Source organism: Bubalus bubalis, chromosome 24, assembly GCF_019923935.1.
Source record: "Bubalus bubalis isolate 160015118507 breed Murrah chromosome 24, NDDB_SH_1, whole genome shotgun sequence".
Classification (NCBI taxonomy): Eukaryota; Metazoa; Chordata; class Mammalia; order Artiodactyla; family Bovidae; genus Bubalus; species Bubalus bubalis.
Genome location: NC_059180.1, coordinates 25,068,716 through 25,094,154, shown reverse-complemented (window position 1 = coordinate 25,094,154; position 25,439 = coordinate 25,068,716). Strand labels below are relative to the sequence as shown.

Sequence of the window (25,439 nt, the reverse complement as noted above, 5' to 3'; positions counted from 1 at the left end):
GAGCTGCAACTGCTGAGCCCACAACTACCCAAGCCCGTGACATGGGAAGCCACCACATTGAGAAGCCTGAGCACCAAAACTAGAGAGTAACCCCTGCTTGCTGCAACTAGAGAAAAGCCAGAGCAGCAGCAAAGACCCAGCACAGCCAAAAATAATTAAATAAAATTACTAAAAAAAAAAAAAAAGGAGTTAGTGGATTTTACTGTTTACAGCATAAGGAGATTCATTTAGTAACTGGTAATAGGATTTATATGCATTCGTGTTATTCACTGTAAATAATTTAAAAATAGGGCAGTGTTAATCTTTAATGTGCATTTCAATCACTTGGGAATTTTGGTGAAATACAGACCCTGATTCTGTAGGTCGGGATATTTCAGCACTCCCCAGTGAAGCCCTTGCTGATGATCTGTGGGCTGTACTTGGAGTAGCCGGAGGTCTGACCAAGCTCAGAGTGGAGATATGAAATGTTGGCCTTTTTTCTGTGGCAACTGCCAAGGAACCTGACCAACCTTTTGCATTGCTGGGAGCTGGGATTTGTGGGGATTTTTATCAGTTTATCAGGTGCATTCACAGGAAGAAGAAAAGCAAGGCTTTTTGAGGAAATGCCCACTAGAGGTCACTGTGAGCCTTATCAAAGACCCAGGCTTTGGAGAAAATGCTTTTGTAGGAAATGGCAACCCACTCCAGTATTCTTGCCTGGATAATTCCGTGAACAGAGGTGCCTGGTGGGCTGCAGTCCATGTGGCAACAAAGAGTCACACACGACTAAGTGCACACGCATGCATGCGCGCACACACACACAGAAGGAACTGAGAGCAAAGCTGAGGAAATGATGGAAGTAACAGAAGATGTGATTGAAAAATCAAAATAGCAACTTGACATGGACTTTCAGGAAGGGTAAATGTTTCTTCCCCCCTTTTTTTTTTTAAGGTTTTGTTTTATCAGAAGCAGTATTTTTCCCCCGAAAGAATCCTTCCCTCAAACTTAAAAAAAAATCATTTCAGAGCTCAGTCCTTAAAATGACAATTGCTTTTTCAAATTCTCAAGGTGACCTGTGGATGATCTATAGAACTGCTGAATCCTAGAGGCAGGCTGCCTCAGTATGCATCTGTCTTTGTCACATGCTCACCTGTCCCAAGTTAACCAACAGCATCAGCTTCTCCATCTGAGAAATGGACGTAATCATAGTGCCTACCTCATAAAGTTGATTAAATGGGGTTCAGTTCAGTTGCTCAGTCGTGTCCGATTCTTTGCGACCCCATGAACTACAGCACGCCAGGCCTCCCTGTCCGTCACCAACTCCCGGAGTCCACCCAAACCCATTTCCATCAAGTCGGTGATGCCATCCAGCCATCTCATCCTGTGTCATCCCCTTCTCCTCCTGCCCTCAATCTTTCCCAGCATCAGGGTCTTTTCCAATGAGTCAGCTCTTCGCATCAGGTGGCCAAAGTATTAAATGTGGTAATAGAGGTTAAGGGCCTTGGCCTGCATCCTGATGTATAGTGTCAGGGAGGGGAAATCCCCCTCTGCCCCCACTCTCTTGATTTCTTGTGGCTGCACTAATAAAACTGACACAAGATTAAATCAATGGGAGAAAAGAGACAAGTTTTAATTTACGTGCCTTGGATGTCTCATGGAAATGAGACCTAAGAAGTGGTCACAATAGGGCAGCTCTTATATTTTTTTAGACAAAGAAACTATAAACTTGTGAGGAATGGACAGAACAAGGAAAGTTAGGCTTTCTGTCAGTTCATTTCAGTGGCTCAATCTTGTCAGGCTCTTTGTGACCCCATGGACTGCAGCATGCCAGGCATCCCTGTCCATCACCAACTCCTGGAGCCTACTCAAACGCATTTCCATTGTGTCGGTGATGCCATCCATCCAACCATCTCATCCTCTGTTGTCCCCTTCTCTTCCTGTCTTCAGTCTTTACCAGCCTCAGGGTCTTTTCCAATGAGTTGGTTCTTCTCATCAGGTGGCCAAAATATTGGACTTTAAGCTTCAGCATCAGTCCTTCCAATGAATATTCAGTACTGATTTCCTTTAGGATTGACTGGTTGGATCTCCTTGCAGTCCAAGAGACTCTCAAGGGTCTTCTCCAACATCACAGTTCAGAAGCATTAATTCTTCAGCACTCAGCTTTCTTTATAGTCCAACTCTGATTTCCATACATGACTACTGGAAAAACTATAGCCTTAACTAGAGGGACCTTTGTTGGCAAAGTAATGTCTCTGCTTTTTAATATGCTGTCTAGGTTGGTCACAGCTTTTCTTCCAAGGAGCAAGCGTCTTTTAATTTCATGGCTGCAGCCACCATCTGCAGTGATTTTGGAGCCCAGGAAAATAAAGTCTGTCACTGTTTCCATTGTTTCCCCATCTATTTGCCGTGAAGTGATGGGACCAGATGCCATGATCTTTGTTTTCTGAATGTTGAGTTTTGAGCCAACTTTTTCACTCTCCTCTTTCACTTTCATCAAGAGGCTCTTTAGTTCTTCACTTTCTGCCGTAAGGTGATGTCATCTGCGCATCTGAGGTTATTGATATTTCTCCTGGCAATCTTGACTCCAGCTTGTGCTTCATCCAGCCCAGCATTTCACATGATGTACACTGCATAGAAGTTAAATAAGTAGGGTAACAATATATAGCCTTGATGTACTCCTTTCTCAATTTGGAACCAGTCTGTTGTTTCATGTCCAGTTCTAACTGTTGCTTCTTGAACTGAATATAGATTTCTCAGGATGCGGGTCAGGTCGTCTGGTATTCCCATCTCTTGAAGAATTTCCCACAGTTTATTGTGATCCACATAGTCAAAGGCTTTGGCGTCGTCAGTAAAGCAGAAGTAGATGTTTTTCTGGAACTGTCTTGCTTTTTTGATGATCCAGCAGATGTTGGCAATTTGATCTCTGGTTCCTCTGCCTTTTCTAAATCCAGCTTGAATATTGGAAGTTCATGGTTCACGTACTGTTGAAGCCTGGCTTGGAGAATTTTGAACAATGCTTTGCTAGCATGTGAGATGAGTGCAGTTGTGCAGTAGTTTGAGCATTCTTTGGCATTGCCTTTCTTTGGGATTAGAGTGAAAACTAACCTTTTCCAGTCCTGTGGCCACTGCTGAGTTTTCCAAATTTGCTGACATGTTGCGTGCAGCACTTTCACAGCATCATCTTTTAGGATTTGAAGTAGCTCAACTGTAAATTCATCACCTCCACTAGCTTTGTTTGTAGTGACTAAGGCTCACTTGACTTCGCATTCCAGGATGTCTGGCTCTAGGTGAGTGATCACACCATCGTGATTATCTTGGTTGTGAAGATCTTTTTTGTACAGTTCTTCTGTGTATTCTTACCACCTCTTCTTAATATCTTCTGCTTCTGTTAGGTCCATACCATTTCTCTCCTTTATTGTGCTCATCTTTGCATGAAATATTCCCTTGATATCTTTAATTTTCTTTAAGAGGTCTCTAATCTTTCCTAGTTAGGAAGGAAGAAAGATTAGTTCTCTAGTCTTTCTAAGTTAGGCTTTGGGTGCTTAATTAGTGAAGAATCTAAACAGCAGACCTGTGGTAGTAAAGAGATAATGAGGCTCACTTTATACACTGGAGAAGGGGACGACAGAGGATGAGATGGCTGGATGGCATCACTGACTCGATGGACATGAGTCTGAGTGAACTCTGGGAGTTGGTGATGGACAGGGAGGCCTGGTGTGCTGCGATTCATGGGGTTGAGAAGATTTGGACACGACTGAGCAACTGAACTCAACTGAACTGGCCCTGAATTCCCTGTCTCTGATGACAAGGGTGTCCTTCTACCTTCAGATTCAGGGAGAGCACTTCTGACATGGGAGACTTATTTCCTGCTTTCAGGAAGACAGAGAGGAGGGTCAAACTGTCCCTTTTTATATCATCTTTTTCTTAAGTAACTTTAATTCAAAATAATATGCCATATTTTGGGGTGGCTTACTGTGGGCCCCAACATTAATAAGCACGTAATAAATGAGAACAGATATTTAGTTGTGTGTCACATCATCTTGTTGTTTTGACTTTGTGCTTTTTGTAGCTGTTGATTTGCTAATAATTATTATAGAAGTGAAAAACACATTTGCAGTTAAATTTCAGGTCAGATTATATTTCTACTCATTCAATTAGCTTTTCAGTATTCTACTGATAAAGTTAAGAGTGATCTGAAAGGAGGAAAAGTATAATCTGATTTTTAAAACTCCATTAGGGCTGTTGATGACTAGTCTTCCAATTTATTCTTCAGGGTTTTGTTTGTTTTATTAATCAAGAGTTGGTTGGTGGCATATTAAAAGGAGCTTGGAAGACTGTTTCAGCAATGAATTCAGCTGCAATATTTTTGGAAGATGAAGGCAGTATATGATTAGTAAATGTGACGCAAAGGAACTAGGCAGTATATTGTGGTAGGAGTTTTCGTTTAAAAACAAAAACAAGCAGAGGCTGGTCTGTGTTGTTCACTAGTTTTTCTCCTTTCCTACACCCAAAGTGAAATTTATTTGGAAAGGGATAGAAGTGAAATGGCATGGGGTTTCATTTCTTTGGTACTGTGTTAGATTTCTGGGTTGGTGGGGCTTACTGAGTAAAGCCAGTTAACTGCTGACTAGATTTGGGGTTCATACAAATATTAATAAAGTTAAGAAGCTGTGAATGGGGGTGGGTTTGAGGGGGGAGGGATGAATTCAAGGCATTTGGAGGCCAAGGAAACAAAGGGGCCAGCTTCCTGTGTTGTGACAATTTTCTGAGTTTTTAAGTAGTATGTCTTCCGCCTTTTATGTTCTAGTTGTCATGCATTCTTACTCTATGTATACTGTAAACACCATAAGAAGTTATTTTTTGTAGTTGATTTAGTTTTGCCTGTACCTTTATCTTTTGTGCTCTTTTGTACATATTGCATATATGCATTGTTGTTGTTGTTCAGAAGCTCAGCCGTGTGCAACTCTTTGTGACCCCATGGACTGTAGCACACCAGCCCTCCCTGTCCATCACCAACTTGAGGCAGAAAGAGAAGAGAAACTAAAGAGCTTCTTGAAGGTGAAAGAGGAGAGAGAAAAAGCTGGCTTAAAACTCAACATTCTGTAAACTAAGATAATGGCATCCAGTCCCATCACTTCATGGCAAATAAATGGGGAAACAATGGAAACAGTGACAGACTTTATTTTCTTGGGCTGCAAAATCACTGCAGATGGTGATTGCAGCTATGAAATTAAAAGATGTGCACTTCTTGGAAGAAAAGCTATGACCAACCTAGACAGCATATTAAAAAGCAGAGATATTACTTGGCCAACAAAGGTCTGTCTAGTCAAAGCTATGGTTTTTCCAGTAGTCATGTATGGATGCAGTCCATGGGGTCACAAAGAGTCGGACCTGACTCAGTGACTGAACTGAACTGAAATACATATTGTTGCTAAGTCACTTCAGTCGTGTCCGACTCTGTGCGACCCCATAGATGGCAGCCCACCAGGCTCACCCGTCTCTTGAGATTCTCCAGGCAAGAACAGTGGAGTGGGTTGCCATTTTCTTCTCCAATGCATGAAAGTGAAAAGTGAAAGTGAAGTTGCTCAGTCATGTCTGACTCTTAGCGACCCCATGGACTGCAGCCTACCAGGCTCCTCCGTCCATGGGATTTGCCAGGCAGGAGTACTGGAGTGGGGTGCCATTGCCTTCTCCGGAAATACATATACACATGCATATTTTTTGCTTTCAGCTGGGATCATTTTCCTTCTACTTTCAGCATTTAAAAAAATTTAACGTGTGGTTCTGCTACTGCTGCTTTTCTCCCTTTTCTTTGACTGGGAACTTCTTTGTTTTGCTATAATGTTTGCAAGATAGTTTAACTAGGTCTAAAATTCTTGGTTAGCAATTATTTTCTTTCAGTACTCTAATACTCCAGTATTCCTTTGTCTTCTGGATCTTATTTTATGCAGAGATAATAATCTTACTGTTGTCCTTTGGTAATAACGTATCTTTATTTCTCTTAAGAAATTCTCATTTTAGTTTTTAGCCGTTTTATTATGAAGGCCCTAAGTATGGTGGTTTTTTGTTTTGTTTTTATACTCGTCTTGCTTGGGGCACAAGTGTTTCTTGAATCTCTGAATTGATGTCTTTAGTTTGGGAAATTTTTTAGCTATTATCTGTTCAAATGCTGCTTCTGCCTGTTCTTTCTCTCTTCTTCAAAATTCAGATATGTGTGTTAGGCGTTCCTTCATGTCCTTTTCGTCTTTTCCACTCTTCTGTGCTTTTCATATTTTCTCCTTTCTGTGCCTCAATGTGAATAATCTCTCCCCCTTTATTTTTCTTTTCACTAATCCCTTCACTTGTTGGTTCTCCACCAGACTGATGAAACTGCCTGCTCTTCATCTATTTGGCTTCTTCCTCTTGCTCCATACAGCTTAATTGGTGACTACTTTGAAGGGAAACCAGGACCAAATCTCTCACTTAATTGGTGACTACTTTGAAGGGAAACCAGGACCAAATCTCTCACTTTTCTTCGGAAGCTCTTCCATTAAGCCCTGGCTGTCTCCATAGCTCTGAACCCCAGTTTCTGTCACCAGCCTTGTGAGTTTTCCTTAAAGCTCTTTCGCGCTCTGCCTCCTAGCAGCCACCCTCTGCCTGGCTTCAGCCTCTTGTCCCACGTCAAGAATCAACAGTCCCCAGCCAGAGATAGCCAGCAAGAAGTTGGCTTCACCTCACTGAGCTTCCTTTTGTTCTGGTGTCTGGCCTCACAGGTTTTGTTTGCCTTGGCAGCTCTTTATACCTTCAAACCATTAAAAAATTTAAAAAAAATTACCATTACTTACTGGTCTTAGTAGAAATACTGTTCCACTGTCAATTGTCTCATCAAAAACAATTTTTTTTTTTTAACGCAAAAAGTTTTTAATGTGTATGCATCTCCAACTAAATTGGTTTCTGGGTTTTGCTGTTTACCAGGCATTCCAGGAATAGGAACTACAAGGCTGAGTTTGCATCATGCCGATTGGAGGCTGTACCGCTGGAGTTTGGGGACTATCACCCACTGAAACCAATAACAGTAAGTTTTGTCAAGGGTCCCCCTATAACATTCCTATTCCATAAAATTATAGACAGCGTTCCTGGTTCTTTCTCATTTTGTCAGCGGTAGCCGGTTTTGGATTTTTAAATCTACCAGTTTGTTCTCTGCCCCATTTTTTGTGATGGTTTCACCCACCATCATTTTGATTCCCTTTGTCATGTTAGTGAGGTGGTCACGAGTGTGGGATGCCTTTGTTCCTGATTTGGAGGCTCCTATTTGAAGAATTAAGGTCACTGTAATTACTGTTACCTCCATTGTAGGGGTGTACCATATTTTGTTTATCCAGTCACCCAGTAACTGATGTTTTTGATTATTTGTACTTTTTGCTTTTTTTTTTAAAAAGTTCATTTATTTAGTTTTTGGTTGCACTGAGTCTTCGTTGCTTTGTGCCAACTTTCTCTGGTTGTGGTGAGTGGGGGCTGCTCTCTAGTTTTGGCCCACGGGCTTCTTATTGCAGTGGTTTCTCTTCTTGTGGGGCACAGGCTCTCGGTGCACAGGCTTCAGTACTTACAGCGTGTTGGCTTCAGAAGTTGCAGCACATGGGCTCAGTACTTTTGGTCCACAGGCTTTGGTGCTCTGCAGCATGTGGAATCTTCCCAGAGCAGGGATTGAACCCACGTCCCCTGCATTGGCAGGCGGATTCTTATCCACTGTACTACCAGGGCAGTTCCTGTTTATGGTTTTTTATTATTATGAATAATGCTGCTGTAAATATTCATTATGTCTTAATTTCTTTCAGGCAGGTTTATGGGAGAGGTCAGAAAGTTGTAAAAGTTTTGATTCCTCCTGGTCTTAGTTTTTTAGCAATAAGTTGTTAATTTATTTCACTAAATGAAGCTAGGGTGGCAGTAGGGGTTTGGAGGCAAGGAATGTGGTTAGGCTTCATATTCTAAGGGAAGTGGGAAAGAGAGCAGACCAAGGGCTTGTAAAAGGAATGTTAAGTGGCATACAGATGCCTGCTGAAATTGGAGACCCTTGAATCTTTATGGTTGTGAGACATTCTTAGATGCACTAGCTGCCTGGTGGAAGAAGCAGAGAAGTCTCTGAGCTCAGAGAACAGATTTGGTCAGAGTGAGAGTGTGAGAGCTGGAAGCAAAGGAAATTGTGATCAGAATATTATATTGTTGTTAAGATTCTGATAGGGTACAGTTTTGGGGTTGAAAATGTTGTGAATTTGTCATATGGACATTTAATTGAGGCTTCTTTTTGCAGAGTTGCAAAGAGTAGGATATAGCATGGAAAGTTAGATAAATGTCCAGAGCAAAAATAAGGCAGGTAGTAGAGGAAATAACCACATGTCAGTGGCAAGGCAGATCAGTCGGTCAGGGGCCAAGTCAGGCAACAGAAACTATAGAAGATTTTTGAACAGAGAAATTTAAAGAATTGTTAATTAGTAAAAGATAGCTAATTACTATAAAGGATGAAACAGGGCTAAAGCAGGAGTTGGCATTATTATGGCCAGTAGCGCAGTTTTGTAAATAAAGTTTTATTGGAACACAGCCATAGTCATTCATTTATATATTATCTGTTTTCATGCAGAGTTGAATTGGGACAGACTATTTGGCCCACAAAGCCTAAAGTATTTGCCTTATAACAGTGCCAACCTTGCTCTAAGAGGTCCAAAAGTACCAGGTATAAAGATGCAGACATCAACTCCAGGTTGAGGAACAGTGGCTAGTGAAGGAACTTTGAGGACTTATGATAAAGCCTCTCCCCCAACCCCAGGCTGAAATTCAGCATCGTTGAAGAGGGTATGGCTATCACAGGAACACACAGGTTGCCTATGGCAAAGACATTTGATAGAGCTGTCAGATGGGAAGAGTGTGGCCTGAGGGTACAGCTGGAACTGGTCTTTGAGGACCACTGAGCTTCTATAATGAATTTTAAAATGGAGGACTGGAACCCTGATGAGAATATCTTCTGCTGCTGTTGCCTTTGAGTGCCCTCTATTCACAAAGTCTAACGCTGTGCTAGCTGGCAAGGAGGAATGTTTATAAGGTCTAGTTCTAGTATCACAACGTACAGCAAAGGGTGGATTTGGAACTGATACACAATAAATTGATAACTGCCGCATAAAAATGATGGAGAACAGTATAGGAGAATGGCATGAGCCTCAAAGGTTTTTGCGTGAAAGTGAGGGATAAAAGAAAGCAGAAGCATAAGTAAGTAAAAATGGGGAGCTTCAGGATCTGAGGACTACAAGGTAATTAGGTGTTTGAGAAAATGAGGTGGTTTCATTTAAGCATAAACATAAGAGAAAAAACATTTGGTTTATGGTAGACAAGCCTCAAAGGTGAAAAATTTTAAAATTTTAAGGGATTGTGCAGTACTGAGTTTCAGCCCTGCCTTGCAGTACTTGGTGTTTAAGTTTGGTGTAATACCTGATGAATTAATTCATTGTATAAAGACTTCCCAGGTGACGCTAGTGGTAAAGAACCCGCCTGCCAATGCAGGAGACGTTAGAGGTGTGGGTCAAACCCTGGGTCGTGAGATCCCTGGGAGAGGGCATGGCAACCCGCTCGGTATTCTTGCCTGGAGAATCCCCTGGCAGGCTACAGTCCATAGGGTCACAAAGAGTGGGACATGACTGAAGTGACTTAGCACAAACACTAATCACTAATAGGGAGTGCTGTCTTAAATAGCATCTTAGTCTATTTGTGAGTTTATTTAAAAAACAAAAAGCAGGCAAGAGATATAGATGGTCCCTCTTGGGTTAGCACTTTTTTTATTAGCGAGTAATAGATGCCGTGTGGTTGTCATCTTGGGTGGGATGAGGTTGACAGATGCCAGTGGATACTAAGGATGTTAAGTTTCTGAATGACAGAGAACCTGAAAACGTAGAGGTGATTCCATAAAGCAGGCGATCACAAGACTGAGCTTCAACCTCACAGGGCCCTCAAATCCCCATGGGCTTATGTGGCTGCGGCTGACCCACCAGTGAGTTGGTTCCAATCTCAGGAGCTCAAACCCAGCAGCAAGGAGAGTCTCTTCTTTGCAGTTTCTGTGTGCTCAGTTGGGATACATGTCCTTCCCCGAATCAACCCTGGTGACTGGGGTGTAGAATATGCTGATTGATTGGGTTGGGGCTCGTGCCCACCATGGGAACCGGGAGCAGAGTCCACTCCACCAGGCCTGTAAGAGCTGAGAGTCAGGTAGGGCTACTTTCATTCCCAAAGAAAATCGGGACTGTTGAGCCTGGGAGATGGGGGAATGGATGCCAGGCAGGCAGGAACGACAGACATGCCCCAGTGGAGGCACTTCACCCGACTCCCCACAGTTAGACCACAGGGTTAGGGCAGGGCCTTCAATCAAGCAGCCCTGGCTTCAGACTCCAGCAGCAAATTTGGGGGTCCCTTGGCCACCCACACTTCTGATCAACTGGCTCCAAATCCATGGTTTCTGGAGATCTCCCTTTTTTTTATGAGTCAACTTTTCGTTTCCCTGACCAATACTTCCAGTTGTGTCTCTGATGCTGTGTTTAAAATCTTCAGAGTCCCCCAAAACAGCATTTAGGCCTCCTGTATCCAGAGACAGGGACCCAGAGTCAAAAATGGTCGGGCTCCAGGCTGTTTTCAGGTGGGACAGTGGCAGACATTCCTGTGCAAGTCTGTGTCAGCTTTTAACTGAAATGCCTTTAAGCTCTCCATCCCGAAAGTCTTCTGTGGCATCTGTGACAGAAATACACCATCCTCATATACACAGCTCCGTGGGGGTGGGGGCATTACATCAGTACTAGCCAGACTTCTTATTCAGCTGGAAACTGGACTTCTGGTTCAATTTAATAACAAGAAGATGTGCAAAACTGTGGTGAGTATCTTGGCTCTTCCTCGAGCTAGAGCTCAGTGTGAATGGAAGCACTACCCACGATAAAGGTGAATTAGGCTCTATTAAAAAAAATAAAAATAAAGTTGCTGCTGTCTCTGTGAGTACTTCTAAGAATCCAGGGATGCCACATCTCATTCCTCATCCAGACGTGGCCAGTTCCTCAGGCAAAGCTACATGGGAAGCATAAAAACCTTTTGTTAACTTTTGAGGGATATAGTTTTTTAGTTAGCCGTACTGGGTCTTAGTTTCAGCATATGGGATCTTTTATCTTTAGTTGCAGCATGTGGAATCTAGTTCCCTGACCAGGGATCGAACCGCAGGCCCCCGGCATTGGAAGCATGGAGACCTCACCACTGGACCACCCGGGAAGTCCCTATAGGAAGGATTTTTTATTCCCCCAACCAACAAAAATTATGTATCCACACACACACTCAGACACATACATATCCGTATTTAAGGAAAGTTTTCTTCCATGAGTTCAGGACTCCAGAATTTGGCCTCCCCCAGGCCGAGAGACACTGCCTATTAACTGCACAGATCTGATAAACTAACATACTGTATGTGGCTCCTCATAACTGAGAGGGCAGGGGCAAAGAGAGTGGCTCCTTCTGGGGGATTTGCTTTTTGTCTGAAATCCAGTCTGCTCAGCAACACTCCAGGCTCTGGGAGAGGTTCTGTGGGTGTGAGATGGTGGATGACCTGATAGTCCCAGCCCACTGTGATTGGGTACCAACTAGCATCTCTCACAAAGTCTCTGTGGACTTGGCTTCTAAACACCCTGGAAAGGCCTCAGTCCACAGCGAGTGAGCAATGCTCACTGACAAAAGCTAGAAGGAGAACCGAATGGGGAGAACACCAGCCCAGTGACACCCTGGGAGTGTGCAGCTAGCTGAGGGCACAGCTCGCACTCTTGTTGTCTGCAAGGGAGACAGTCCCATTCTCAGCACCGAAGACAACTTCGTCCTGCTGAGGAGGCCCAGCCAGCGAGGAAGGAAGGTAGCCAGAGGCACTGCAGTCCTTCTGTGGTGCTGGCTTGAGACAGCCGGTATCCTGCAGTAAAATTCCATTGTCCTCACCACCTGGAAGAATCCTTGTGGGGAGAGGCAGCAGCGCAGGTGACCTGCCCAGAGTGAGCTCAGAATGAATTCAAAACCTTGATGCAGAAGTCTTTTCTACTGCGGACTTCTCTGCTGTGTGCTAGAACTCAGGTCGCTGACTGTAGACACAGTGTCATCGTGCTCACACTTGCAGAACTTGCTGACAACAAGTGTCTCCTCATCCAGCTCCTCCAGTTCAACAGTGCCTGAACCGGAAGTCACTAGGATACCCCTGTCCTTACCCAAGTGAGGCCAGCCTCCCTGGCCTCCGTTTGGGGGTTTAGGGGTGAGGTTTCCTTCCTCATCTCCACAATTCCAACTCCAACCCAGAGTCAGACTGGATGCCCATTGGAGATTCAGCTCTGTGACCCCTGTGTCCCTTAGGTTTGATAATTTTCTAGAACAACTCACAGAGCTGAGATAAGTGCAGTACTTACGCTTACAGTTTTTTTTATAAAAGATGCACATGAGGACCAACCAAATATAGGGCAAGGTTTGGCAGGGTCCCAAACACAGAGCTTCCGTGCCTTCTGCCTGTGCAAGTCAGGGTGCATCACCTCCCAGCACATCATCTGTTTGACTGGGAAGCTCCGCTGAGCTTTGGTGTCCAAACTTTCTGTTGGGGTTTTGTTTACATAGGCATGATTGGCTGATTCCTTGGCTGCATGATCGAACTTTATCTCCAGCTTCCCCCAACCTCCACTGGGGTGGGGCTTGGGAGTCTACATATTTATAAGCCACCAGGTGCAATGGATGCTGCTTGTCCAGAGACCACACTTTGAGTAAGAAGGCCCCATGAAAAATCAGTTACATCATCACCTCCTAATCCACAGAGGCCCTGTCTCTCCCTTCCTAATCCTAGCTTCTCAGCTTCTCTTCCTCAACAGCTGGGATTCTGAGTCATGTCAGCTTTTCATGAAAAATAAGGGTCTCTGCTACAAAGAAATGGTCAGTTCATAATGAAACAAGGGAAAACCCATTTGAGTGTCTCATTGGGAGAAGTCATAGGAGACTTCCATTTTACCTCCCCAATTTTTCTCCACAGGTCACAGAGTCAAAGACAAAGAAAGTGAGCCGGAAGGGAAGCACTTCTTCCACATCCTCTTCATCGTCCAGCTCCGTGGTGGACCCGCTGAGCAGCGTCCTGGATGGGACCGACCCCCTCTCCATGTTTGCAGCCTCTGCTGACCCTGCAACCCTGGCGGCTGCCATGGTAATGCTGTCAGCTGGATCGGTCCTGTGGGTGCCAGGATGGGGGTTTTCATTGAACAAGTAATGTGCAGCAGAGTCTGATGGCACTGCTGCTGAGAGGCCGGAGTAGATCCTGGAAATGACTGCAGCCGCTTTTTTTTTTTTTAAGCGTTTAAAAATTTTTCATTTCACTCTTTTTATGTTCTTTCCTTTGGATTTTATATAATTAATTACATGAGCAATTCACTAATGTTTCATTTAAAAAATCAAATATTATCAGTGAAGTCAACCCATCCTCACTCTGTTCTCCACTCTGGAGGTCAGCAGTATTACCAGTGTAAATGCATATCATTTAACTTTTTGTTTGTATTTTCATAGATATTTATGACAGTAGTTTCTGAGCATTTACATACATACTCATATATAAATAATAGCCACAACAGTAATAACAGTATCGGCTAACAGCATGGCTGGAGTTTTACAGTAAATTCCAAGTTTAGTTCCTATGCTGCTGTGTGCAAAAGGTATTATAAGCCTCATTTAAAGAGGACCACACAGAGGAGCAAATAAGTTAAGTCACATCCAAGCTAGAATTCAAGTCCTGGCCTGACTTCACCATCACTCTTTGCTGGCATTGCATACATCTGTTTACTTTCTTTATCTTTTTTAACATATATACATTTTTTTTTAACTTGACCACATGTCTTGGAGAACTTTCTATATTAGTACTTATAGAACAACTTTCTTATTTTGAATCTGGCATTGTATCATAAGGAGCAGGACATGCTTTAATTTGCCACGATGGACATGTAAACTGTGTGCATGTGGTGTGTGGTGGTATAGTCAGTGGTGCATTGGTCCTTGAACGGACGTAGATCTTGGTGCCCATGCACAAGGGTTTCTATAGGGTAACTTGTTAGGAGTTCATTACTGGGTTAAGGCAATGTGTATATAAGATTTTGATGGCTACTGCCAGATTGTTTTCCAGAAAGGGCTTACCAGTTTACACTTTCATTAGCAAAGCAGTATTTTGGAGTGCCTGTCCCCTGTATCCTTGCCAACTAGGATTATTATGAGTCATTGAAAACCTTGTTTTTTAAATCTTTGGCCACACCTTGTGGCATGCGGAACTTCCCTGACCAGGGATCGAACCTGCCCCTTCTGCCATGGAAATGTGGAGTCTTAACCCCTGGACCACCTGCAAAGTCCTAAATCTTGCCATTCTGATTGTTGAAAAATAATCTCTTTTACTTTGCCTTTCCTTCATTCTTAATGAGTTTGAGCATCTGTTGATAGGTTTGTTGGCCTTTTGTGGTGAATTAACTTGAAAATTTTTTATCATAGTAAACCTTTAGATATATCTATTATCAGTTCAGTTTAGTTGCTCAGTCGTGTCCGACTCCTTGTGACCCCATGAACTGCAGCACGCCAGGCTTCCCTGTCCTACACCAACTCCTAGAGCTTGCTCAAACTCATGTCTATTGAGTCAGGGATGCCATCCAATCATCTTATCCTCTGTGGTCCCCTTCTCCTTCTGCCTTCAATCTTTCCCAGCATCAGGGCCTTCAGATGAGTCAATTCTTCCCATCATGTAGTCAAAGTATTGGAGTTTCAGCTTCAGCATCAGTACTTCCAATGAATATTTAGGACTGATTTCCTTTAGGATTGACTGGTTGGATCTCCTTGCAGTCCAAGGGACTCTCAAGAGTCTTCTCCAACACCACAGTTCAAAAGCATCAATTCTTCGGCGCTCAGCTTTCTTCACAGTCCACCTCTGACATCCATACATGACTACTGGAAAAACCATAGCTTTGATTATAGGGACCTTTGTTGGCAAAGTAATGTCTCTGCTTTTTCATATGCTGTCTAGCTTAGTCATAGCTTTTCTTCCAAGGAGCAAGCTTTTTTTTAATTTGATGACTGCAGTCACCGTCTGTAGTGATTTTGGAGCTCCCCCAAAATAAAGTCTCTCACTGTTTCCATTGTTTCCCCATCTATTTGCCATGAAGTGATGGGACCAGATGCCACTATCTTAGTTTTCTTAATGCTGAGTTTTAAGCCAACTTTTTGACTTTCCTATTTCACTTTCATCAAGAGACTGTTTAGTTCTTCTTTGCTTTCTGCCATCAGGGTGGTGTCGTCTATGTATCTGAGGTTATTGATATTTCTCCCAGCAGTCTTGATTCTAGCTTGTGCTTCATCCAGCCTGGCATTTCACATGATGTACTCTGCATATAAGTTACATCAGCAGGGTGACAATATACAGCCTTGACATACTCCTTTCCCAATTTGAAATCAGTCTGTTATTCCATGTCCAATTCTAACGATTGCTTCTTGACCTGCATACAGATTTCTCAAGAGGCAGGTCAGGTGGTCTGGTATTCCCATCTCTTTCAGAATTTTCCACAATTTGTTGTTATCCACACATTCAAAGGCTTTGGCCTAGTCAATAAAGCAAAAGTAGATGTTTTTCTGGAACTCTTGCTTTTTCAACGCTCCAACAGATGTTGGCAATTTGATCTCTGGTTCCTCTGCCTTTTCTAAATCCAGCTTGAGCATTTGGACATTCACTGTTCACGTATTTTTGAAGCCTGACTTGAAGAATTTTGAGCATTATTTTGCTAGCGTGTGAGATGAGTGCAATTGTGTGGTAGTTTGAGCATTCTTTGGCATTGCCCTTCTTTGGGATTGAAATGAACACTGACCTTTTCCAGTCCTGTGGCTACCTTTGAGTTTTCCACATTTGCTGGCATATTGAGTGTAGCACTTTCACAGCATCATCTTTTAGGATGTTAAATAGCTCAACTGGAATTCTATCACCTCCACCAGCTTTGTTTGTTGTGATGTTTCCTAAGGCCCACTTGACTTCACACTCCAGGATGTCTGGCTCTAGGTGGGTGATCACACTGTTGTGATTATCTGGGTCATGAAGATCTGTTTTGTCTAGTTTTTCTGTGTACTCTTGCCACCTCTTCTAATATCTTCTGCTTCTGTTAGATCCATACCATTTCTGTCCTTTATTATGCCCATCTTTGCATGAAATATTCTCTTGGTATCTCTAATTTTCTTGAAGAGATCTCTAGTCTTTCCCATTCTATTGTTTTCCTATATTTGCATTGATCACCGAGGAAGGCTTTCTTATCTCTCCTTGCTACTCTTTGGAACTTTGCATTCAAATGGGTATATCTTTCCTTTTCTCCTTTACCTTTCCCTTCTTTTCTCAGCTATATGTAAGGCTTCCTCACAAATAAGGAGGTCTCCTCCTTGTAAGGCTCAGAGGGTAAAGTGTCTGCCTGCAATGTGGGAGACCCAGGTTCGATCCCTGGGTTGGGAAGATCCCCTGGAGAAGGAAATGGCAGCCCACTCCAGTACTCTTGCCTGGAAAATCCCATGGACGGAAGAGCCTGGTAGGCTACAGTCCATGGGGTCGCAAAGAGTTGGACACGACTGAGTGACTTAACTTTCACTTTCTTTCCTCCTTGTAAGGATCTATTATATTCTACAGTAAAGGATTTTCTGCCTTCTGTTCATGCCTTTTTTTTTTTTTTTTAACCTTGTTGAGGTATAATTGACAAATAAAATTGAAATGTATTTAAAATAGCCAATGTGATGGTTTGATACACATATATATTGTGAAAACATTCCGTACATTGAGTTAACTTGTCTATCACCTCACATATTTACCCTTTTTTTTTTAATGAGAACATTTAAGTTCTACTGTCTTAGCAAATTTCAGTTATCCAATACTGTTATCAACTATCATCACCATGGTTACTTATACTTTTTAAGACAATTGCTGCTGAAGAGATTGTCTTGCCTTTCCTTAGGACAGCTCCAGAAAGAAACGTGACAGGGATGATAACTCCATTGTAGGATCAGATTTTGAGCCTTGGGCCAGCAAACGAGGAGAAATCCTTGCCCGGTACACTACCACGGAAAAGCTCTCTATTGTAAGTACCAGTACACTTTTCTCCCAGTGTCTACTTCAGATGTAGTAGTCATTTCTTTTTGTTATTACGATTCTATGCCTGATTCCAGCATATAGGTTCCCAGTCCTCTGCCCCTGACCCTGCCAGCAATTCTTCAATACAGCTCAGTGTCCTGTAAATCAACTCAATTGTGATCCTGGAGAAAGCAATGGATCCCACAGGTTAAGGGCTCAGTCCCACATCAGACTCCAGTCAAAAGTCCATGTTGTTACTCTGCTTCTGACCAACTAGCTGTAAGTCAGAGGTTCCCATGACCACTCTTTGGGTTCACTTATTATTAATTCCCTAATGATTCAGATGGTAAAGTATCTGTCCAATCCCTGGGTTGGGAAGATCCCCTGGAGAAGGGAATGGCAACCCACTCCAGTTTTCTTGCCTGGAGAGTTCCATGGACAGAGGAGCCTGGTTGGGCTAAAGTCCCTGGAGTTGCAAAGAGTTGGACACAACTGGGCTAAAGTCCCTGGAGTTGCAAAGAGTTGGACACAACTGAGCAACTAACACTTTGGGCTTCCCTGAAGGCTCAGTGGGTAAAGAATCTACCTGCAGTGCAGAAGATACAGGAGTGGTGGGTTTGATCCCTTGGTTGGGAAGATCCCCTGGAGGAGGGAAATGCCAACGCATTCTTGTATTCTTGCCTGAAAAATCCCATGGACAAGAAGAGCCTGGTGGGCTACTGTCCAAAGGGTCACAAAGACCCAGACACAACGACTAAGCATATAGTAATTTGTTAGAATGGCTCACAGAACTGAGAAATCGGTTGACTCACTAGATTACTGGTTTATTACTAGGAATATTAAAGGATATGACCAATAACCAGACGAGGAGAAACCTAGAGTGAGGTCCTGAAGAAAGGAGCATCTGTTCACATGGAGTTTGGGGTGCAGCATGGCAGCATGTGGATGTGTTCTGGTTCACCAATCTGGAAGCTCTCTGAACCCCATCTTTCTGGGTTTCTATGGAGGCTTCATTACATAGGAGGATTTGTTAAGTTGTTGGCCACTGGTAATTGCCCCTAGTCCCTCTCTCCTCTTGGGAAATCAGGGAGGTGGGACTGAAAGGTTGCTTCTCCTGACAAACAGCCCTCATCTTTTGGTGCTGCAATAAACCCACCTCATTAACATAACAAAAGACTCCTGGATTGTTCTCATCTAGTAAATTCCAAGGATTAGGAGTTTTGTGCCGGGTATCTAGACAAAGACTAAGCATGTATTTCTTATTATAAGCCACAGTATTCTTATTATAAATCATCTCTCTTCATAACTCATCTGGTTATTGGTTCATATCTTTTAATATCCTTAGTAATAAACCAGTAATCTAGTGAGTCAACTGATTTCTCAGTTCTGTGAGCCGTTCTAACAAATTAGTTTTTTTTTTGCCTAGTTTCTTTTTCTTTTTGCCTAGTTTCTTTTTCAGTTGGTATGTCAGTATTAGTTGGGAAAAACATGTTGATTGGTTGCTCAAAAAATATGTTAAGAATTAGGTATCAAGCACAGTTCAGAAAAAGAATTGGAGTCACACAGTCCCATCTCAGGGGGAGCTGAGAGTTATGAGGGGTGGAGAGAGCTATCCTGAAGGTTAACTTCTTACTGTTGTTCAGAGACTCCCACTGGTGGATTTTCTGCCAGGGCCAGAAATTCACTGTTTCTTTAGATGATGGCCACTGGGTCAAGTTGTTGGCTTGTGACCGGGGCTTACCCCGTACTCTGCAAGTTGCTCAACTGGGGTAAGCAGGTTAATGCTTATGTACTTGAGGACTAGATTGTAACTTAAGCCTTCCCTAAGGCTTCATCTCTCTTCACACTGGAAAGATGCCTGCAGGCTGGTGGTCCAGGGCTGTGTGGCACCTCTGAAGTCATCAGGGACCCGACTCTTTCTGTCTTGCTGCTCTGTCTTGTTCAGTGTCACCTCATGTCCAGATTGTTAGACAGTGGAAGGGGAGAAGTGGGATGCACCCTCTCACATTCAAGAACACTTCCTGAGTTCACTCAACACGTCCAGTTACATTTGTCTTGAAGGTCGTCATGGGCTGTTCACAGTGCATCCATCAGAAATTGGGTCTGTGAGCAGGGAGGAAGGGGTGAACTCAGCAGCTAGGAAGGTTCAAGTCCCTTCTTCCAGAGTCTGTACTTGTTAAAAAGAATGGTGGCAGAATTGCTGGTCTATTTAAAATTTTTTCTTACTGTTTTCTGATTGCATTGAGTTAATGTAGAGCTGTGATTCTTAACCAGGTGACATGTGGCAATGTCTGGAGACATTTTGGTTGTCATAGCCATGGCGTGCTACTGGTATCTATGTGGAGAAAACAGAGATCATGCTAAACATCCTGCAGTGCGCAGGACAGCCCCCCACAACAGTTTTCCACCCCTTAGCGTCAGTATTGCCAAGGTTATGAAACCTTGATTTATTAGAGTGCGCTGAAGGCTGTCACATGCCACCATCGTTCTCAAAATCTTGCTCTTTGTTGTCTCGCTTTGAGAGTCTCGAATTGACTAGAAATTTGAATCTCTAGTAGTTTCTAGTGAGCAGTATTTTCTTCCTTTGAATGAATATTTCTGTTTTTCATTTGGATAAGTAAATGGCTTTATCACAAAATGATGACTCCTGTGGAATAATTGGGTTTTTGTTTGTTTTTTTTTTGCCTCTGCAGAATCTTTTTATGGGATCTGAAAAAGGTGAGTTTTTGTTGTTGTTACTGTTTTGGTGGAGAATTCTCCCATTACCTTTGAAATAGCTTTCCAAAGAAAAAAAGTTTGTAGTATCCAATCCTGATGTTTAATTCAGTTCAAGCTATTATTTCCTAGATTATATATAAAACAGTAGAATTGAAATACATACTTAGATGATGAATGAAAGAAAAAAAGACCAAAGAGGCTACTACTAGGAGTAAAACAGAAACCTTGATTTTGGGGTTACAGAGCAGTAGTCACCCCTCTTGTATGCCTCCTCACTGGCTGGGGAATGGTTGAAATTCTCCTTTTTAGAGATTCTTTCCTTTGCTTTACATCTTTATCTCTTTTGAAAACACAGATCCACCAATAAGGGGAATCACACATTCAGTTTTACCAGCCACTGGTCCCTAAACACAGCAGTTCTCAATTTATTCTGCCAGGAGACATTGTCTGGACCAGAGCATCTCATACTAGGTTTGCAGCAGGGTCGTCTGGGGATAAATATATATTTAAATATATATATATTTATATAATGTATAATTATATATATAAATATATATTTATATTTCACGCAAATATAGACCACTGGGTCCTACTCTGCTTATCAAAGTAATCTTGCAGAATGGATCCCAGGAATTCCATTTCTGAAGCTCCTGGGTGATTCTGAAGCCATTGACTTAGCTTCTATATCACTGGGGCGCAGAGGAGCACAGGCGTGCTGTATTGCAAATTGCTGGTATGGCAGCTACAACTCTGTGTGTTCTCTGCAGATTGAAACAGCACATTAGAAATCAAGAGAGTGGGGGCACCTTTGTTATAGGTGTAACTTTGACCCCAAACCATTAAAAAAGTAAATCATAGCATTGCGTATCTACCAGTTTGGAGAGCTCAAAAAGTGACCATATCACTAGCTGGTGAGAATGTAGAGCAACAGGAACCGTCCTGTGGTGCTGCTGGGAGTATAAAATGGCACAACCACTGTGTAAAGCACTTTCGTATTATCTGTTAAAATTGAAGATGGCCCAGCCTTTTTCCTTAGCAGTTCCACTATTAGAATATACCCTAGATCAGAAAGTGGCAAACTGTATCCTCAAGGCCAAATCTGGCCCAAATCTGGTTTAATTTTGTAAATTATGTTTTATTGGAACAAAGCCATGCCAGTTTGTGTGCACACTGTCTGTGGCTGCTTTTGTACTCTCATGTCATAGTTGAGAAGTTGGGGCAGAGACTGTATGGCTCACAAAACCTAAAATACTTATATATGGCCTTCTAGAGAATGCATTTTTTCAACTCTGCCCAAGTCCATGTTTCTTCAAGTGTGGTCAGTGATATCACCCGGGAGCTCATTAGATATGCAGAGTCACAGGCCCTGCTGGACCTACTAAAAATCAGAACCTGCATGTTAACACATTCTTAAGTGATTATTGTAAAAGTTTGAGCCGCACTGCCCTGAGGAAATGCATGCATATAGGAACCAGGAGACATGCACAGAAATGTTCTTAGCAGTGTTGTTCACAGTAGCCCCAAACAGGATACAATCCAAACATCCGTTGATGGTAAAATAAGAAATAATTTGTGATGTATTCACATCATGGAAAATACTAAGCAGCAATGAAAATGAGTTAGCTGCAGTTTTGTGCAACGACGTGGGTAAACTTCATGAACTAAAGTTAGCGGTGAGTGAAAGAAGCAAGAAAATATACTATCTGGGTGGTGGCTGCAAAGGTTTTATGTTGTTATTGTTCAGTCACTAAGTTGTGTCCAGCTCTTTGCGACCCTATGAGCTGCAGCACGCTAGGCTTAATCTGTCCTTTGCTATCTCCTGGACTTTGCTCAAACTCATGTCCACTGAGTTAGTGATGCCATGCAACAGTCTCATCTTCTCTCGCCCTCTTCTCCTCTTACCCTCAATCTCTCCCAGTATCAAGATCATTTCCAGTGAGTCAGTTCTTTGCATCAGGTGGCCAAAGTATTGGAGCTTCAGCTTCAGCATCAGTCCTCCTAATGAAGGGTTGATTTCCTTTAGGACTGACTGGTTTGAACTCCTTGCTGTCCAAGGGACTCTTAACAAAGGGTGTATAATGGTCTGCTAAAATGTACATATATGCACGTTCTGTGATATATTTCAAAATGAAGGGGAAAGTAGAAACCAGGTCAAAAAATCAAATTATTTGGAATCTTAGTAGTTGTTAGTAATTGAATAATTGTACCATGCTCTCAGCTGATCCCAGCATATCTGTGCTTTAACACCAGAGCTACGAAACCAGTGCCTTAAAAGAGTAAACTTTAGTTCCTGAGAGTGAGTTCAGTAGGCAGGAGCAAGCAGGCCTCTGGTCTAGAACAGAAACCCCCTTAAGATGGAGAAAGGGTTCTGAAATAGAAGGCTCCGGAGGACAACAGGCTGCTGGGCAGAGAGCCCTGCCCTGTGACTGGCTTATGGCCTGGGGTCCTTTCCTTCTCCTCCCTTGAGTCCCTGCTGATGAGAATCGTTGTGTTGATGGACGAGGGAAGGCGGCTCACAAGTCCTGTTTGCTTGAAGAGAGGGCTTTGAAGCCCTAGTGTTTCCACTTCTGGACAGTGGGATTGTTGTTCTGTTAGTTGTTAGTACAACAATTCTACACTGTGAGTAAAGCCTGAGAGGGCCTTTTGTTTGAGGAAAACAACTAAATGATGGATTCTTGGCATCCTTATCTGGACTGCCTTTCTTTAGGAATAAACAAATGATTTAGTGAAAAGTTTGTAAATATCAAATGTCATGGAACCCTTTTGAGGTTGGCCCGCTGCGTTCCCACGAACAGCTCCTAGGCAGAAATGTTTCTAATGAAACTTGGGTTTCGTAAGGATATTGCTTTCAAAATCTCAAGGAGTTGTTTGTAATAAAATTGTTCCCCAGCCTCTTTATTCATGATGAAGCGTAGAGTGACCAATGCATTCTTTTGAGGGTATTGGTGACAGAGGAAAGCCACCTGTGTGACATAAATCTGTTCTGTCTAGGCAAAGCTGGGACCGCCACATCTGCAATGTCAGAGAAGGTTCGGACCAGGTTGGAGGAGCTGGATGACTTTGAGGAGGTGAGCGAGTCATTTGCTGAATCCCAGGAGCAGTGATGCTGCCGGTGCTTCTGCCAAGCGAAGTCAGTCTTGGTGGCTGCTCTCTGATTAATCCTCGAGCTGCGCATTGTGTTCAGGCCTCCTGAGGCACTAACCAATCTGGGGAAAGATGCCAGCGGTGTGGTTGGCTGAGCTTGCAGGAGTCTGCCTCGGGCTGGTTTTCCGAAGGCGTCCTCCTCACTGTGATACTTGAGCAAACCTGGGGCGTCTGGGGACAGAGGTTAACTGGGGAAGCCGACTGGAACCATCTCCTGGGAAGCCGCCCTGCGTAGTGTGGCCTGGTCATGCCTGCTGCAGAGGCTGCTCGTAGCTGCTCTGCTGCTGGAATCTTTCATTAGCCTGCCGTGCTTTTAAAGAGCACGACTCCTTTGCCAACTCATAAAAATTAGTAAATTTAACGTATGAATCTAGATTTCTGGATTCTCTTAAATTCCACCTAACTGTGGGCTCACAGTCTCATGTTTGACGTGGATTGCGTAGTTCTCCCTGGCAAAGTTCACTCATAAACATTACTAGCCTGGTTCCTGGGGAGGGGTGAGACTGGTAGGTAAGAGGGGAAACTCTGGAGCCAGACCTTGGGTTTGAATCCTGGCTCTACTATTTGGTAATTCTGTAATTTGGGACAAGGTGCTTAAGAACTTGAGCTCTGTGCCTCAGTTTACTAATCTGTAAGGTGGAGGTGCTACCTAGTATCTGCCTCTTAGAGTGAATACAGAGGATTGCATGAGTTAATGCATGTGAAGTGCTTAGACCAGCACCTAGCACATTCTACATGCTTTGCAAGTGTTAGCTGATGTCACTACCATTCTGAGTACAGAGGCCTTAGCTTGACTGCTTATTAACAGGGTAGCCTCGGGCATTCATCTTACTGTTCTCATTTCCTCATCTGTAAAATAGAGATAATACAGTTGTGTGGGCTGAATGGGAATGCCTTGAAATTGCAAAGGTCCATGTAATAGCTGCTTCCCTGGTGGCTCAGATGGTAAAGCGTCTGCCTGCAATGCAAGAGACCTGGGTTCAATCCCTAGGTTGGGAAGATCTCCTGGAGAAGGCTATGGCCACCCACTCCAGTATTCTTGCATGGAAAATCCCATGGACAGAGGAACCTGATAGGTTACAGTCCATGGGGTCGCAAAGAGGTGGACACGACTGAGCAACTTCACTTTCACTTTTTCTTTCCATGTAATAGCAGTTGCCATTGCTCTGTTCTACATTTTGCCTCTGGTTTCTGGGTCCTTCTAGCCCTGAGACCAGAGTTGTTAGCTGCTCAGCAGAGTCTCATAGTCCAATATTTTATTTCTCAATTCAGTAATGACGTTTTGAATTAGGGTGCCAGAGAGCCCAGTCTGCATGTCACCAGCCAACTTTGGCTGGTAGGGAAATGCCAAGGGTTTTATCAAAGCTCTGTTGTCTGTTGAGTAACTGAAACTCACTTGAACTGGTTTATGTGGAAAATAAGGACTGTATTGAAGGGTACACTGAATGCAAGGGCACACAGGCCTGGAGGCGGGAACTGAAAAACCGCCCGGAACCCCGGCAGCTGTCTGCTGTCTCTCTTGGTTCTGTGTAGCCTCCAGACTTTTCCTAGTTCTCCTTTTTTTGTGTTTTGTTTTTGTCTTTGTTTTTCTGCAGACTGGTTACCTGGCTTCTCCCTGCTCATAGCAGCAGATGGCATGGCTTCCAGGTTAACATGGCATATTTGTCAGGACAAGGCAAGGTTGAAAACAAATGAACTCCAGTGTCTCAGTGGCTTAATATAACAAAGGTTTATTTCTTCTCACATTACTCATCCAATGTAGGTGACAGGCATACCACCATCTCATGGTGCTGCCATCTCAACAGATGGTTCCAGGGTTGTCAACCGCAGAGCTGGAGATGGGGTCACTTCTCACTGCCTCAGCCCAGAAGGGACATGTGCAGCTCTGTTCACCACCCGTTTGTCCAAACTAGTCATGTGGCTCCTCCTACACCAAAGGGGCAGGGAGAATCCTGTCTCTCTGTTCAAGTGACCAGTTGGGATCAGTTCACATTTCCTGAGCCTCCTACTTGTATTTCTTTAATAAAGAGTTGTTCCACCAATCCCACTCCTGGGCATGTATCTGGAGAAAACTCTTAATTCAAAAAGATACATACACCCCAGCGTTCATAGCAACACTATTTACAATATCCAAGACATGCAAGCAATGTAAATATCCACCAACAGATGAATGGATAAAGAAAATGAGGTACGTATACATAATGGCATACTACTCAGCCATAAAAAGAATGAAATAATACCATATGCAGCAGTGTGGATGGACTGAAAGATTATCATACTAAGTGAAGTAAGTCAGGCAGAAAAAGATAAATATCATATGATACCATCTGTATATGGAATCTAAAATATGATACAAATGAACTTATTTGTAAAACAAAAACAAGCTCCAGACTGACAAAACTTTTTTTTTTCCCCCTTACGGTTACCAAAGGGAAAAGGGTGGGGGGATAAATTAGGAGTTTCAGAT

General features: G+C 43.1%; 1 protein-coding gene and 1 pseudogene across 3 annotated transcripts in view; one reads left to right on the top strand and one right to left on the bottom strand.

The window, feature by feature from the left end:
- The window catches only part of VPS35L (VPS35 endosomal protein sorting factor like), a 143,827-nt gene that overhangs the window by 5,099 nt on the left and 113,289 nt on the right, over nt 1-25,439 (top strand). For 2 of the 3 annotated variants that reach the window (XM_025275381.3, XM_025275379.3), the window contains exons 2-6: nt 6,934-7,033; nt 13,022-13,189; nt 16,995-17,117; nt 19,804-19,828; nt 22,820-22,896. In XM_025275381.3, coding sequence (XP_025131166.1) covers nt 6,934-7,033; nt 13,022-13,189; nt 16,995-17,117; nt 19,804-19,828; nt 22,820-22,896 — 493 coding nt within the window. Of the gene's footprint in view, nt 1-3,218; nt 3,267-6,933; nt 7,034-13,021; nt 13,190-16,994; nt 17,118-19,803; nt 19,829-22,819; nt 22,897-25,439 lie in introns of those variants that run through there. The other variant, XM_025275380.3, reaches the window with a different exon arrangement.
- Nucleotides 11,405-12,281, bottom strand: LOC112581881 (annotated as a pseudogene).